This window comes from Chiloscyllium plagiosum, chromosome 15 (genome assembly GCF_004010195.1).
Source record: "Chiloscyllium plagiosum isolate BGI_BamShark_2017 chromosome 15, ASM401019v2, whole genome shotgun sequence".
NCBI lineage: Eukaryota > Metazoa > Chordata > Chondrichthyes > Orectolobiformes > Hemiscylliidae > Chiloscyllium > Chiloscyllium plagiosum.
Genome location: NC_057724.1, coordinates 29,284,889 through 29,302,361, shown reverse-complemented (window position 1 = coordinate 29,302,361; position 17,473 = coordinate 29,284,889). Strand labels below are relative to the sequence as shown.

The following is a 17,473-nucleotide window of genomic DNA, read 5'->3' as shown; positions in this document are numbered from 1 at the left end:
AAATGTAATATTACACAACTAATTAAATTACACAACTATTATAAATGATTTGGTGAGCGTGGTAGGGGGTGGGTGACCTACTGTACCCAAGTCTTGGGAGGAGCACTATAGACTCAGTCTTGCTGGGTTTCCGCCATCTTGGATCCCCTAGATGGTTCTTTTTATGTTATTTTGTTTTTACTCTCTAACTTCATGAAGAATCAATACTCTAGAAACTATTGTTGGAGGTACTGGTAATCAAACCCTTATTCTGTTTGTACAACATTCCTCTGACCGCTATTTAAGGGAGATGTGAATTAATTTATCTTAAACCACAGAGGTTTGTTTTAATTATTTCTATGAAGGTATCATCAATAGCAATTACAAAACTAATGTTTCACATTGATTTGAATTGATAATGTAGGGTGATTTCACATACCAGAAGGCTAGTGTCAGTGTAAAGTGAATATACTTTGCAATGATGCTGAAAGAGCACCTTAAATCAGGTATGAAAACTTAACTGCTAAAACAAAATGCAGTTGTCAAGTGAATCCATTTTTATTCAACAATGGAAGAAACTTATAATTTTAAGCTAAGCGCTTATTACAATTCAGTTTTAAAAATGGTGATCAAACACCTTAATTACCACCGCAGTATAAAATTATTGAATGCATCTGACCATTTATTTTTTCGACACTTTTAATTGTTTTAAATGACAGTCTAAACATTAAAGGCTAAATATCAGGCTCTCTAACCTGGCCTCCATTTGTGGTAGAAAATATCCGCCTTGTCCCTCCGCACTGTCTCACATACCACAGAAACCAAAGAGCAGAGACTTCATGAGGGTCTGAAGTTACATTCACATTGACAAAGAGTGTTGCAAATTCTCTCGCCACCCTGCAGTTAAACATGTAGAATAAGACTCCTGTTTATACAATAAACCTTCACTGCACTTTACTATTAGCTTGATGCCATATTAGCTTGATGGGGAAGGACTGGTAGAAATAAAAAAAGGGAATTAAGAAAAAGACATTCCCTCTCTTATTTCCTTGCTACAGTTTCACCCGTTATTACAACTCCAAACCGAGAGTCCTGACATTTTATATATTTTTTTAATTCACTCATGGGATGGATGTGGGCAATGCTGAACCATCATTTATTGCCCATCCCCAATTGCCTTCGAGAAGTTGGTGGTGAGCTGGCCTCTTGAACTGCTGCAGTCCATGTGCTGTAGGTAGATCTACATCTCAAGTTTCAATTCTAATTCAGCTTATGTTTTAAAGGAATGTGGACTGGTGTCTTTTGCCCTTCTTGAGACTGGGTTGGGATACCTAATCTGGCAATAATTTTTAAAAATAGTTTTGAAGAAGTAACACAAGATTGGTTCCTGGGTGAAAAGGCAAGCTGATGAGGTGATGACCCCTAGACAGGAACAGCTCCACCTTGAGGAACAAGTAAAGGAAGGACTCTGAGACAAACAGTTAGACTGAACTCGATGCATTACAGATGGTTTAAATTGGTTCTTGCCTTACAATAAATTAACTAACTGTTTGGTGAGTCTCTAGAATGTGGTACTTTTTCTCTATTATTAAGGTTTAATGTAGAATCAAATTTGTCATAACATTAATACATTATATGAAAAACGACATTAATTCAGTCAAATATATAATTAAATAATTATTTAGTTCATTTAGAAAGACAAAACAGATGGTATGTCAAGAGTGCAGCAAGTAGGAACCTCTCGGTGATGGTAATCCAGGACAAACATGCCTGCAGTTAATTTTTTGAATGAGCAGTAGCTTTGGTTTAAGAGTTTATGAGCTGGATGCTGAACTGCAGACACAGTGACAGGTCAGGTAGGTAGAAAGCTATCTGGATTCTTTGTAGGAATCTCCTGATTTGGTCAGTGGTCAGGTACAGGAGGATGTGGCAATGAGTACTGCAGTTAAGTGAACCAAGAGGGTAGGAGTGCAGGAGTATCAGCCTCTGTAATTGTCCAATAGGTTTGAGAAAGTCTTAGTCAGTTTGGATAACAGTACGGTGACAGGATAGATGTACAAATTAACTGTGGCATCGTGCCATACAAGTTGGGAAAGCAACAATGAATTTATCACTAGGGGAATACACAAACAACCAAGACTCAATGTTGCATAGATTAAAAACATAACAAAACTAAAGGCTCTGTGTCTGAATGCAGATAGAATTCCTAACAAAGTAAACAAATTGATGATGTACAATTGAGGCAAATAAATATAAATTGATAAAGATTGAGTCCTGAATATGGAAGGTATATGACATTTAAGATGAAAGGGATACAATGTCAATGAGAAGAGGTAGTATTGTTAATTATGATTAGCATTTAAATAATAGTTAGAGATTACCTTAGTTCAGTTGAACAGGTTGTAGGTTTGGATTGGCTAGAGATGAGGAATAGTAGGGGAACAAAGCTACAATTGGGAGTCATCTACAAGCTCTTTAACAGTACCCACAGCGCAGGAGAGTGTATACATCAACAAATATTGGGTGATTGTGATAAAGGGACAATAATAAGAATGGATGACTTTAATCTACATATAAACTGGAAAAATCAAGATATTGTCACATCTGTTAGCAGCTTAGGAATCAAGAGTTACTTACCTTGTCCAGCAAAGTTTATCAATTAACTCTTTCATGGTCATGTTATCCAACTCCATTGCACGTTCAGCACTCCATGGTGCATCTGCAGAAATCTAACAGTATTAAATTAATGATCATTCTAAAAGCAGACCTTATGGGGCTTAGTTCGGACACTTTCTTTTCACTTCTGAGATTTGCTTAACAACCCAACCCAGCAGAGAGATGAAAAAAGACCTCTACCTCTGCCAACTGGCCTCAAAACTGTAGGTTTGTGTGAAATCAAAAGTTAGAAATTAACCTTTTGTAAGGCCAGAGATTTCTGGCAGGGTTGAGATTCGGTTGGCATTGGCTTAAACTCTGCACAGTTTCAGATGATTGATGAAGTCCCTGTCTTCTCAGTAGCAGCCACAAGCAACTGACAGAGCTAGGACAAAATTGTATAATCTTTAAATACCCTGAGAATGCATGCAAGTGTTTATAAAAACATAATCTGGAAGCACCATTTTGTCACAACAATTGTAATTGATTGGAAAGATATTGTTCAAACCTGGTTATGGCCATATCTTGGGACCCACAGCAGGTTTGGGGAATTTTATTCACTCTATACTCAGCAAATTTCCATTACTCTTGGGAGTTATTTAATTTCAATGCAGTCACTCAGTGAGGATCTGATGATTGCAGAAGAGGTTTCCAAATGGAAATCACAATTTAAGTGGAACTAAATGTTGAAGAGGAAGATTAGTAGAGATTGTGATACAAAATAGATGAAGCAGATAGCACTAGGAAAAAGCCTGATCATCCTAGGATCAACATATCAATTCATGCTTTTTAAAGTCTTTGAAATGTGGCACAAGAGGTTGGATTTCAATCACAGTATAGCCACCTCTCACTGCAGCACAGAACAGGGTTACCGCTATCAGCCTTTTTGCCATATGCTCATTCCAGAAAACCTTAGCAGAATTTCTGATCTAACTTCTATCAATTCAGCAAATTTGCTATGCATTCCTCCATAACACAAGGCGACAATATCTCCATTGCCCAGAATCCACACAGTCTGATAAAGTACTGTTCAAACACATGGCTCTGGACCATCAAATGTTTCTAAATTGCCAGATTCCCCGAGGTTTTCAGAGTTGGTGGTTACATCATTATGTCATTGTGTCCGCCTGATGTAAACCCCAGATTTGTATCAACCAGAAAGATTTCAAGCAGCTCCCAGGAGGGTCTTAGTGAATCCAGCAGGTTGATGACCCGCACAGCTTATAGAATGCATTTTCACATCTCACTGAATGCATATCTACAAAAGAGCAAGAATCACAACACCGCAGGCAGTAAAAAAGACATTGAATCTTTCCAACACAGAATAATTTGGGTGTTAGTTAATTCAGTTGGTTGAATGACTGGTTTGTGACATAGCATTATACCAACAGTGTAGTTTCAATTCCTACATCAGATAAGGTCATCACAAAAGTCCCTCCTTCTCAACTTCTCCCCTCCCCAAGGAGGGGTGACTCTCAGGTTAAACCATCGCAATTGTCTCTCCCTAATGAGATGGAACTATGGTGCCTTAACTTCACTTACTTTGGGAAAGAAGCAAATTTGTTACCTTCTTTCCCATTTCATCCAATGTCCTCCAGAGGTTGTTGTAATCCAAGTAAGCAATAGGGTTCCACACAGGAGGAAATGGCCCTTTAAATGAGTAAGATTTCCCCTGCAAAAGATGTCAGTAAATGCAATAAAAACTTAATTCAATGTGCTAGATCAGTATAAGTACTCAGAGACATCTTGAGTGTGCATGTATCTAATATTCAGACATCCATAGTACTGTACTGGATGTGTGCATGTTAGTGAAATACAGTACTGTGCTCAGTTACATCCCATTATACTAAAGTTATATGCTACTGTGTTGGAAAGGTAGTTGTTACTCAAAGAAACATTAAAATATCCAACCCTCATATATAGCAGCACTATGTGTCTTCATTAAGTAAGTGTTAATGAGCTGGCTATGTACAGTTACACATGGACATGCAGTACTATGCAGAATATATTCATTAATCAGAGATTTTCAACACAGCATTGAATATATAATTGTTACTCAAGTTGCATAATATTGCATCAGACAGGCATCTTTTACATAGGGAGGCAGAATACAACATTGAATAAGTACCTGTTACTTGGAAAATCTCACTACTGAACTGAATATCCATCACTCAGTAACACAGAATCTTTTAGCAACCTGTTCATATTAGCTTTAAACTGTTTCTGATTCATCTACCCACATGCTCTCAAAGTGGAACTTGAGCTCTTCTAAAGGCATAAATTTATAGCCTAACTAGTTAAACTACATCAATTAATACATAATATAATAATCAAACAAAGACTTTGATTTTTATTAAGGCTAGTCTAAGTTATGACAGAGCATGTTGTGTGCCTGGACAGCAGAATGTGGGAGATAGCTTCACATTGAATCTCTCCAGTTCAGAGTCATGAGCTGGAAAGCAAGATAGAAAGACACCAACACATAAGGGAGGGAGAGAAATTTCTGAAGAGCTTTTTTCCAGTCATACAACAGATGAAAACACAGGTTCAGGAAAGGGTCAGTGTTGCTGATAGAGAGTTACAGGGATCAGAGATTTAGGAAATATTGAGTAGGAGGTTCTTCTACTAGATACACTAGATACAATGTAGTCACTATCTGTGAGAGCAAGGAGAAGGGCTACAGGGAGCAAGCTACAATGCAGACCAATGCACCGTGGCTGAGAAGACTGTCCAAGGCAGGGAATAGAATATAAATTTAGTAGCAACAGGGGGATGATAGCAGAAGAAAGACAGTAGTCTCAGCAGCCACGAATGAGAATCTCAAAGGGCATGCTGCCTACTTACTGTTGTCCTGAAATATGTTACAGCAATTGGAGAGGATCTTGGAAAGGGAAGAGTTGGGACTAATGTTATGGGCAGGAACAGGCAGGAGGTCCTTCTGAAAGAGAATTTAGATTTTATTTTAAAAGACAGAACCTCGAGAGTTTATTCCCTGGATTCTTCCACAAGTCACATGGAATTTGACATCGGAGCAGACAGATGAGGAGAATTAATAAACGTCCAAAGGACTGGGGTGGGAAAACATTTACAAAAACCATTGAAATCAGCTCTGGGACAAAAATAATTTGTATTAGTGGGATGGAACCTGTACACTTGTAAAAAGGAAAGTGATAAATGCTTTAAGCTAGCAAGACAGGATGAGGAGGAATCTACTGGAAAAGTAAGTGCTTAAATGAAAACACGAAAGATGAACATAGGAAAGAGTTTCACCTTAAATAAGGGAAACGGTAATAGCACAGAAATAAATAGTTATAGAACATCATTTTAGAAATATGGTTAGACAAAACATAATAGAAATCTTATTGTAATAAATTAAATCATGTGTACAACAGTATACAGTGTTCATAACGAAACAGGGAGCTGGAGGCAATCACATTGACAGGAAGGAGATATTGATCACTGAGACACGACTACAGAAACATTACAGTTGGGAATTAAACATTGTGTGTCATAAAATATTTTTAAAAGGTAGGAAGGTAAAAATTGGAGATGGAGTATCCATACTTAAGCATATCATAACAGCAGTCAAAAAAAGGGAGATAACTTTCAGCAAGTCAAAAATAAAACCCGTAAGCATGCAAGTAAATTGTAATAAAAGGTTAATACTTTTATAGGTGTGGTCGACAGACAACCTGTGAGACATTGAGGAGGAAGTATGCAGGAAATTTAAGGAATTTAATAAAACAAGAAAAATAATTATGGAGGATTTCAATCACTCTGATATTAATTAGTTAGCATTTAAAAAGAGGTAGGTAAAGGCGATGGGGGAATAGATGTCCACAAGTGTGTCTCAGACTCTTTTTAACCCAAAATGTAAACAACCCCGCAAGAAAATATTCCTTATTGGATCTAGTCATGAGGAATGAATCATAGTATTCAAAGTGATGTAAAAGTATGGGAGCATGTACACAGTTGTGATTATGGTTTAATTACTTGATGATCATGGTGATTTTAAAGATGAGCAAGATCAGTGCAAATGAGAACCAAAGTAAACTGGAATCCTTCAGCCCCCTGTTATGACATAGAGACAGATAGCTGAACTAAATCAACCTCTTTACCTCTGCATTTGCAATACAGTTAAATTAAAACCTTCAAGATCCTGAAAAATTCTCAATAGTTCCTAACTTGTAAATAAACAATCCCAGGCTCTGCAAATAATCAATTTCAGACACCAATTTGTATTTTAAACAAAGGACTTAACAATTTAATACAGCAAATTTAACAGAGCAAAAATTAAATTACTAAGTAATCTATTTGGTCTCTGTTATAAACCCAAAAAACGTATGTTTTCAGCACCATTCACACAAAAGACAGATAAACAAACAAACACAGTTAAGGGAATAATAAACTAAAATAACAAAAGTGGACAGATTGCTTAAATCATTTTCATGATTTGTTGTTCTATAAGCATAGATGAGGATTTCTTGGTTGATTTTCTGAAGATGACTATTGGGGTCACTTTTACAGTTCACTTAGATAAAGGTAGTAATATTTATAACTCTATTTTCCAATCTCTGAAATTCCATGAGCTGATAAGTGAGGCTAGGAAAGGAGCTTTCAAATCTTCATGCTGTAGCATCAACAGCCAGATTCTTTCTCACTGCAACACAGTCCAAAATCCAATTCAAGCTCTGACCCCTCCCTGACAGACTGATCATCTCCTTCACAAGATCCCAAGTTACCCTTCAACAACTGGCATCTGCTTGAGCATAAGTTATTTTCCAGATTTGCCAGGACCAATTCCTAGCTTCTGACCTCTTTAATAGCCAACTTTTGCTGTCTGTTTAAACTTAATGCTCTTCTCCAGTGACAAAGCATCTGCAGAGCCATTTGATCAGGTACCGACCTGCAATTAACTTCCAAGTCTGGCCTCACGAATAAGCAAAAACTTGTTTGGTCACAAGCTATTTCCTTCAGTACAAAAGTCATATTTTGCTCAAACTAAAATCGATAAAAGAATATAATAAAAATAATGGAAAGTCAGTAAGGGCTCTAACACTTCTGAAAATTTTGAACCTCATCAAAGTAATTGAAGGAGGACTCTGGCCTATTTCCCAGGAGGACCCAGGTGAGGTGGGAATGGTGGCTGGAGACTGTATCTGGAATCAGATTGAATGGTCCCCAACAATGAGGTAAATGTTAGAATGTTGTTTAAAGGTGAAGGTAAACTGGGAAAGGGAAAGTTTCAGGCTTCCTTAATGATGACAACTTAAATACTATCATTGAGTGTTTAATCAATCTATTTCGACACCAATTCCAATTCTCTGTTCCTTGCCTGGGTAACAGCAAATTCCCAATACGTTAATCAGAGTGGGTACCTGGCAGCTGCAACTCACCAAATACTTGTCCTGGCCATCATGAAACTATTTCTTCACAATAATGTCACCACATCTTCTATGGTGACCATCCTCCTTGATCTTTCATCACATTGCGTTAGTGTACAGGTCATTTACAGGCTATTAGTCTCTATGTCCTGCACTACTTTTCTATATGGAGGAAGAGGCAGGCTATCTGTCACAGTGGTGAGCACTGAATAGTCAAAAAGGTGGACATGTTGCTGTGTGGGACTGTGCTGTGTCAAGTTCACAGCTATGGCATTTGCCAGTAGATTAAATGGTAAACATACGCATGTACTTCAACCAAATGGCCATGTGTGAAGTGGAAAGGGGAGAAAACTTCAGTGGGGATAAGAGGTGGACTCCAGTCAGTTAGAGTTGTCACTACAGTCAGTCAAGAACTTGGTCCAACTAAAGTCTGGGGATCTGTGTCCTTGCAGTCCAAGGATTGGGCCTTGGTTAGTCCTGCAGATCACCTGGAGAAGTGGCGTGTTGTCTCCAGTTACCATGTCGGAAGTGTAGCTGGCAGGAAGGGAGGATATGGTGGGTAGGAGCTGTTGAGTGGACATGATGTGGAAGAGTTGTAGTTAATGAGACTTGTTGAGAGAAGGGTGCAGTGGCAGAATTAGAGTGAGGTGGCATTTACCAGGACTGAGCATCGAGTTTCTTCATTCACTATGAGTGTCCACTTCATCCAGACTGCGAATTGTGTCCAAACTGATTCAGGAGATGTGGCAGTCTGCAGGAAAATGAAATGCCCTCCTCTGCACCAGCCTGACAGTGAGGCCTCCAGGCCTCTTTCTTTGAAGCAGGGGATGAGCTTTCCTTTCTTCTGAGTCATGTCTCAATGATAGCACAAGCCCCACAGTGTGAGGGGCCGTTCCTAATTTGCAACATGGGAAGAGGCATGTAGCAGAGCTGTAAATACAGCACCTGAGATATGGACACTGCAAAGTTGGGAGGGGGTAGTAGGGGTTCCTGGCAGGGGCCAGCAATCCTGCCTCTCAGTTGCATGATTTCCCAGAAAAGAAGACCAAAAGTTCAATATCCTAATGGATGAGGTGAAGATCGCCTAAGAAATGTCACTCTCAGCCTTGACGGACCAGGTAGTACCCATGTCACTCCGCAAATCACTTTAATTAAAAATGGGAAATTCTGCCTGTGAGCATTTCTTTTCTGTTATGTTAATTTGTAAATTCTAAGAAGTTAAGAAAATGCAAGGAGAGCATTTATTGTTTGTGAAATTAATCCTTGATACCATTGGAACATGGGTCAAACAAATGTATGTAGCAACTGGTACTTGCTCAAACAGGAACAACAGCCTGTTCCAAAGGCAACAGGATACAGACGCTAATCTATCAGAAATTTCAACAATGTTATCATCAGAAATGTCACCATATGTGACATGGCATCAGCATCTTATCAGTGGATCCAGTAAGCAGGAAGTTGCAGGCTCCTTGCCAATGCTGTCTTGCCTGGAAACAGGACTCCATAAGTACATAGCAGGGAAACCGTAACTCATATGGGAGAACAATCCCTGCGTTTACTGCTATAATATAACTCCAAATCCTAATTTAGCCACTGTCTCTGGTTTACTCCCTGATTCATCATCAGAAAGGGGCTATCATGTCACTTAGACTAGTTTCATTTCTCTGTTCGAGGTTTTTTATTCATGTTCAGACACAGGAAACATATAAAAATATTTTCATTGATGCCACATTATCAGGGGTCATCAAACAGCTGCACACTAACAGGGCCACACTATTACAGATGTAGTAAATCATATAGAACTCTTCAGTCAGCAATACAATGGAGTCTCAATACCATTTGGTTCAATTACTCAATCACACAGTGACGGGTTCTCACTATTGTTGGACTTATCAGTCAGCCACACAGCGATACACTTTTTGTAGAGTTCAGGTGGTCACTCATAGGTTATTGTAGATTTCAGTTAGTTTAAAAACAGTGCTATAAGATAGGAAACAGGCAAGAAGTAACCAACCATTTTTTCTCTGGTTTTAAAAACTGAATGCAAAAAACATATGTGAAAACAGCCAATTACAATTACATTACTGTTGAAACTTGTGATACATATTTACTCCAGTCAGGGAGAGAGTAAGTGCATGAAGGTTGAACAGAATTGTAAATATTGAAGGTCTGAGTTTTAGGGTTCGTTGGATATAATACCGTTTAAAACTTCAAATTTTTACATTAATTAATGTTTTAAGCTTCATTTCATACATATAATTCATATGTATTAATTCATATCTAATATATCTTACATAGCAAAAGCATCATTTACGTTTTGGCAGATGTTAAAGGTCATGGTTAGTCCTCTGTAACAGGTACCAGTGTCCTCCACTCTCTGCTACTGATGGGCAGATTTTAAGTCCCTGCATGTTATAGGTCTGTATTCACCAAACAAAGATCACAATCTTGGTCAGTAACATTGAAGTAACATGTAGAGGAGACAGAAGGTCATTCTAGTATCTTTGTTACTGAATTCATTTCGATGTGGGATCTGTGTAACAGGTAAGCAGAACAGCTGTAATCATTGTTATCAGCTGTTTCAATTCGGATGGGAAGAGTACACAAATAATGAAGTCCCAATTCTCCATGAGGCACACCATTGGTATTAATGCCTTGTACCTAATCACCAAAATGGTCGATTTTTTTTCTCTCTTTGGTATTATTATCCAAAATACAAAAGACTTACACCATGCTTTTTTAATGAACTCAACATAATCAACTCAGAATAAATACTATCACTGTGATGGGAGGAATGAACTGATAGTCAAGTCCCACTACTCCACCGGTTGGACCATTAGCTTACTGATTCAATTTCAAAAATATCCAATAACTTCCCTTTTGTACTACCATCCAGAATAAAAGAAATGCCCACCACTCTTCTTTAAAGATCATGAAACAATCCACTTACTATGAACAATACTTATTCCCTACTTACAAACCCTACTTAACACCAAAGCTGTGATCCAACATTAAAATATATCCCCTTAATCCCAAATACAAATATACTCACACAGCACAAAAGGTGAGTTTCTGCAGAAATTATGTATTTTTCTTTAAAAGGGCAAAATAGCAAAAGGGTCAAGTGTCAGGAGACTAAAATTGAAATGTGATGACCTCTTATGTCTGTTAGATTTCCCATTGATGAAACCAAGATGTATAAATAGAGAGGCAAGACATGCCACCAGCACTTCACCAGAAGTCACTGATGATGTCACCTAGTATGGTGATGAAACATCTGAAAACACACCTTCCAGCACAGCGAGCTAACTTACATGCTTATCATCAACCTGAGCTACAAATCTTCTCAAAAATCGCTAACATATTAAAGCATTGGATTCATTTTTAAGAAATGTTATGGGAAGAAACCCTCTTCATTCTACAAAATACTGTACATATCAAAACTTTCCAGTTTCTTTTTAGTTTGTCTCTAAATATCGAAATGTATTCCCAACGTACAATGAAGCTCATCCCTAAATACAAGTGGCAAAACTGATTAATGTTGAAGCTATAACCCCAAATTAGAACTAGATCCCCTTTTAATTCCATAAAACAAAATACAAAAAATAACAAAGACTTTGTACAGATGATATTTTTAAAATGACAAAAGAAAAATACCCTTATTGACCAATGGTCTGAGAAGCAAAAGATAGAATTTGATGAATTCTCATAGTCCACTTCATTTCTTGCTGATAAAATGACTTAGTGACAGAGAATCTTCTAAACAGTGCTTTGGTTTAGATTGCATTGAAATTGGGTCCAAGTGTCTGGATAATGGCCACAGATCAGCTTCTCAGGGTGTACAAGATAGTCAAGATACTGAGATGCGAAAGCTTTATCAATTTTCAAGTTCTTCAGTTGAGAGGGAGGGGATGCAGTTTGAGGGGACTGGGGGGAGGAGAGTGAGACTTGCACTCTTACTACTGCTTTTAAGGCTATTTTCCTACTAATTCTCCAGGTTTGTGGAACAGAAATTATATCCAGAAAGAGTTGCTCTGCAACCATTAGCACAGTGGACCCATAGTGTCTTCCAAAGACAGGTTTTCCATCAAATAAGGGAAACAAACTCCACTTCTTATCACCCTCAAAGCTTTGTTGGGTTGTGTTCAAAAGTTGTTCAACTTTCTGTCAGCAGCAGGTAGATCATAGCCCACATTAAACTATTGAACGCATTACTAAGATAGAACTTGGATCCCTTCAAACTATTGGCAAAAACACTTTTAAATTCAAGTAGTGTCCAAACAGTTCAATATCTTTCAGTTTTTCACATGATCCATAAACACAAATATGTATCCCTAACACAAATACTGATATATGGATCAATCCCTTATAATACTGTACAAAACATTGACAATAGATACATGTACAACAGGATTGTGGTATGTAATACCATTCACAAAACAAACTACATGACTATAAAACTGATTCATTCTTCATGAATGGTCTCAAATACTTTAGAGTTCAATCAATTCTCCCACAACTGATTGCATAATTATGAAAAGTTGGTCAGTCTTTAATCAATGGAGCCACATTTTAAAATCCAATACTCTATACTTTTAAAATAGAATATATGAACTAATAAATTATGAGCAAGAGTAGCCATCAGCCCCTCAAGCCTGCTGTGCCACCCAATAAGAACATTGTTGATTGTAAAGACGGTATCCTTTAATTTTTTTCTGTAGTTTTGACTGGGGACTGAAAAGACAAAGGAACTGCTTTCAAAACTCATAATTCTGAAAGGGGAATAAGCTACCAATGGTTTTATTAAGTGCTGCTTATACTGTTGCTTGTTCAAGCATTGGGGGCAGTTAACTGCAGATGGACAGATACCATAAGACCATAATCCCCAACACTGGTGCCTTGCAAGACTGTGGGGTACTCAGACCCTTACTATACTCCTTGTACACTCATGATTGTTTGGTCAAATTCAGCTCTAACTCCATTTTTAAATTTGATGATGACACCACAGTAGTGGCTTGAGTCTCAGACAATGACAAGACACAGTACGGGAAAGAGGTAGAGAGCTTAGTGGTGTGGCATAAAGACAATAATCTCTCCCTCAATGTCAGCAAAACAAAGGACTTCAGGAAGCGGAGTAGAGGCCACGTCTCTGTCTGTATCAATGGTGCTGAGGTGGTCAAGAGCTTCAAGTTCCTAGGAGTAAATATCGCCAATGATCTATCCCGGTCCATCCACGTCGAAGCTACAATCAAGAAAGCACACGAATACCTCTATTTTCTCAGAAGGCCAAAGAAATTCAACATGTCCACATGGACTCTTACCAACTTTTATTGATGCGCCACAGAAAGCATCCTATCCAGATGTATCACAGCTTGGTATGGCGACTGCCCAGGACCGCAAGACATTACAGAGAGTTGTGAATGCAGCCCAGTCCATCTCAAAAACCAGCTTTCCTTCCATTGGCTCCATCTACACTTCTCATTGCTTTGAGGAAGCAGCCAACACAATCAAAGACCTCTCCCACCCCAGTTACACTCTCTTCCACCCTCTTCCATTGGACAGAAGATGCAAAAGTTTGAAAACATGTAACAACAGATTTAAGAACAGCTTCTTACCTGCTGTAATCAGATTTATGAATGGACCTCTCAAAATTTAGAGTTGATGTTTCTCTGCACCTTCTTGTTTGCTGTAACACTATATTCTACATTTTGTTCTATTACCCTGATATACTTACGTAAGGTATGATTTGTCTGGATAGCACACAAAACAATACTTCTCAAAGTATTTCAGTACATGTGACAGTAAAAATCAAATCAAATGAGACCATAGGAGCAATGTAGATTAGGCAATTCAGCCCATCAAGACTGCTACACCATTCAATCACGGTTGATATGTTTCACAATGCCATTCTCCTGTCTTTCTGCCCATAAAGCTTGATCCCTGCTCTAATTAAGGCCTATCTATCTCTGACTTAAAGAGAGATTTGTCTCCACAGCATTCTGCCACAGAGAGTCCTACTCTCTGACTGAGGAAATTCCTCCTCATCTCAGTTCCAAAGGGTCATGCCTTTACTTTGAAGCTGTTCCCTTGAGTCCTAAGTGTCTTCTACTAGGGGAAGCATTTTCTCCACATCCACTGTATTCAAGCCTCTCAGTATTCTGTAAGTTTTAACGAGATCCCCCCTCATTATTCTAAATTCCGAGTAAAGACCCTCAGCCACTCCTCATATGACAAATCCTTCATCCCTGGGATCATTCTTGTAAAGCTCTTCTCAACCCCCTCCAAGGCCAGCACATCGTTTCTGAGACATAGGGCCTAATATTTAAAATGTGTTGTGATGGAAGCCTTATACAGCCCTAACAGTACATCCCTCCTCTGGTATTCTAGCCCTCTTGAAATGAATGCTAAAATTGTATTTGTTGCCCTAACGGCCAACTGAACCTGTATGTTAACCTGCATATTTGTTGAAAAGTGTGGTGCTGGAAAAGCGCAGCAGGCCAGGCAGCATTCGAGGAGCAGGAGATGACAAAGACATTCTGCCTGCCATAAACAATGTGATTGGCTCCCAGGCAGCAGAATGGTTGTGGGTGTGAACAAGATAGCCAAAAGCCTTTGCAGGCTGGGTAGGAAGGTAGTGTATTTCTCTCTGCAGCTAAAGTACTTAAAACCCGAAGAAAACTAGTTTATTTGCCCTCACCAATTCCTGGACAACAGTGTTTCAAAGATTCAAACCCTCTGAGAGAAAATGTTTCACCTCATCTCTACCATAAAAGAAGTCCCCTTATTTTAAAATTGTGTCCCTTAGATCCAGTCTATTCCACAAGGAGTAACATTCTTGAAGCATCCACTCTATCCATTTCTCAATAAGATCACCTCTTATTCTTCTAAACTCTGAAGGATACAAACCCAACTTTACTAAGTTGTCCAATAACATAGTCCCCAGGTCTCAGTCAAATAAACATTATCTGAACTGTTCACAATGCATTTACAGTAAATCCTTCCTTAAATAAGGAGATCAAAACCATGTACAGAACTCCAGATGTGATTTCACTAATGATATGTAACACAATATTTCTATTTTCAGACTCCACTCCCGTGCAATAAACAACAATATTCCATTTCTCTTTCCAATCACTTTCTGTACCTGCATACTAACTTTGAGACTCACCTGCCAGAATCCCACTGTACAACAGAATTCTGCAATACAACACAGTACAACAGATGTCCATTACAGGCCAGGTACAAAGTGTCAGTTTCCGTAACGTCACATAATAACATGCAATGCACATAAGAAATGAGTAATGGAGTGGATATCTGCAGAAGTTAATGACTGCTCATTCATTCCATGCATATTTTCCTACGACTTCAATACATTGTCAAATTACTTGTGCAAAGTTAGTTGGTGTTAAATGGTCATCTCGTGTACCCTGATATAAACTCCAACATATAACAGGTGTATGTTTGGGCTGGTTTTACGCAAGAAGATAATCCTCTAAGTACAATGACAAATTGCCTCTCAGTCTTGCAATGAGTAACTTTTTAAGAATTATTGCTGGATATCAGCACATCTAAACTGATGTATTAAAGATGACAGCCTAGCTGCAGGGCTTTTACTTTTATAGTGCATCCATGACAACAAAACAAGAAACAAGACCTGAAAGGGCAACTTCTCTTTGGAAAGCAGTGGGAGAAATACATTGGCATTTACCTCAAAAAAGAAAGAAAACACAAGGTTCTTTTTTTCTAAAATGAAAATGCAAAAATAAAAGTAGTCATAGGCAGAATACAACAAAATTTCCCTTTTGAGATTATAATGATCTGAACAGATGTTGATACTGGACAAGTCAGACCCCAAACTGAAATCTGTCTTGTTTTATCCTAACATTTTTTAAAACCATGAAAGTAATTGAATGCAATCACAAAAGGCTGCCAGTGTACCTTTAGAATGAGAATAAACATTTATTAAACAAGAAAAACCATTAACTATATCACCCAAGATGAAATTAAATGTTGGAAATATTTCATGACAGACATCTGAAAAACATACAACTTCACACTTTCTTTTATCCCACTAATATCCTTACAAAGGCTTAACCATCAGGACAGTGCCGCCACTTTCTTCACTAGAGCTCCTGGCACATTCTCAGCTGGGATAGCTGCAACCAGTTTCCTTAAGGTGAATTTATGCAGTCGCTGGAAGATGCTTCCTTTCCTTCCTTTGAAAAGATTGCCCCTTCCCAAAATACCTAAAATAAACTCCAGACAAAAGATTTTAAATCAGAACAAATACATGAGTTTTCGAAACTCAGCTTCCAGCTGCAATGCAGCCACATTGATTGAAGAGTCTTCCTGGATCAACATCTTTGTATATCTGCAACTATGTCACTAGGCAATGGGACAGCATTTTTCTTTCATTTCTCTCTTTTGTTTAGTCATGCAGTGAACCAATGCTCCCTGAATTTGCACAGTTGGTGCTCATGTAGCAGCTGAGAAACCCCATGCACCTTTGATCACCTTCCACCATATGACTTCTGCTCTGTTCACATGGACCAAGAATTCAGAAGTCCATGGAAGAACAACTAAACGTAGAGGGAATATTGCACAAAACCGTTGACTTCAAGAGCTGAAGTGAATAGTGAGTCGGATAAGTTTGTAAAACCTCATTAAAATACATTTAATCAAAACAGACCTGCAGGCACTTTATCAACACAGCTTAGGCTCACAAATCTAAAATGAAAATGAACCATGTCTTCCCTTTCTTAAGACACAAAATTTAAATTCAACTTAAGATCATACATTGCTAGTAACCAGTTTAATTACTATTGCTTTAACAATGGTTCCATTAACACGGTTTAACATACAGATAAACATTTTATTTATTCTGAAACATTTTAGTATTTAAAATTTCCTGAAGAAGGGCTTATGCCCGAAACGTCGATTCTCCTGTTCCCTGGATGCTGCCTGACCTGCTGCGCTTTTCCAGCAACACATTTCTAGCACTGAAGAGGGCAGGGTATGAAATCATCAGGACTGGGATCCTAGCTTGAATTATATATTGTGTTAACTTTGACTCAGAATTAATGTCACAACATCAAAATGTGGTTAGGCAATAAAATATCGTTTTGTAAACCTAAAGATTTGTTGTCTAATACATTTTAGAAACTTATAGATACACACTTAAAAACAAGTCTGAAATGAGCAGTTAACATGTCAAGGAGGGATGGGGAATGTTCTCAGAAACAGGAAGAATGCTCCTTTTTTTACTGCTTCTTAATGCTTTCCATTTTAATTTATTTAGTAGGTTTAGTCACGATCCATGTTCTATTGGACAAAGGTATTTTAAGATGTCAATATTTAATGGCTATTTATACTATTTCTCTGGGATTTCTGTCCATCTCATCTGGTAGAACATTGAAAGATCCTGTAAGGAAATTTACCCCAAAGAATTTAACTTA

General features: G+C 38.1%; 1 protein-coding gene across 1 annotated transcript in view; it reads right to left on the bottom strand.

The window, feature by feature from the left end:
* LOC122557182 (amine oxidase [flavin-containing]-like) overlaps positions 1 to 17,473 on the bottom strand; it is a 76,568-nt gene that overhangs the window by 39,886 nt on the left and 19,209 nt on the right. Inside the window, exons 4-6 of the mRNA XM_043704583.1 lie at positions 4,202 to 4,306; positions 2,617 to 2,708; positions 735 to 876 (exon numbers count right to left, since the gene is read on the bottom strand). Coding sequence (XP_043560518.1) covers positions 735 to 876; positions 2,617 to 2,708; positions 4,202 to 4,306 — 339 coding nt within the window. The remainder of the gene's footprint in view (positions 1 to 734; positions 877 to 2,616; positions 2,709 to 4,201; positions 4,307 to 17,473) is intronic.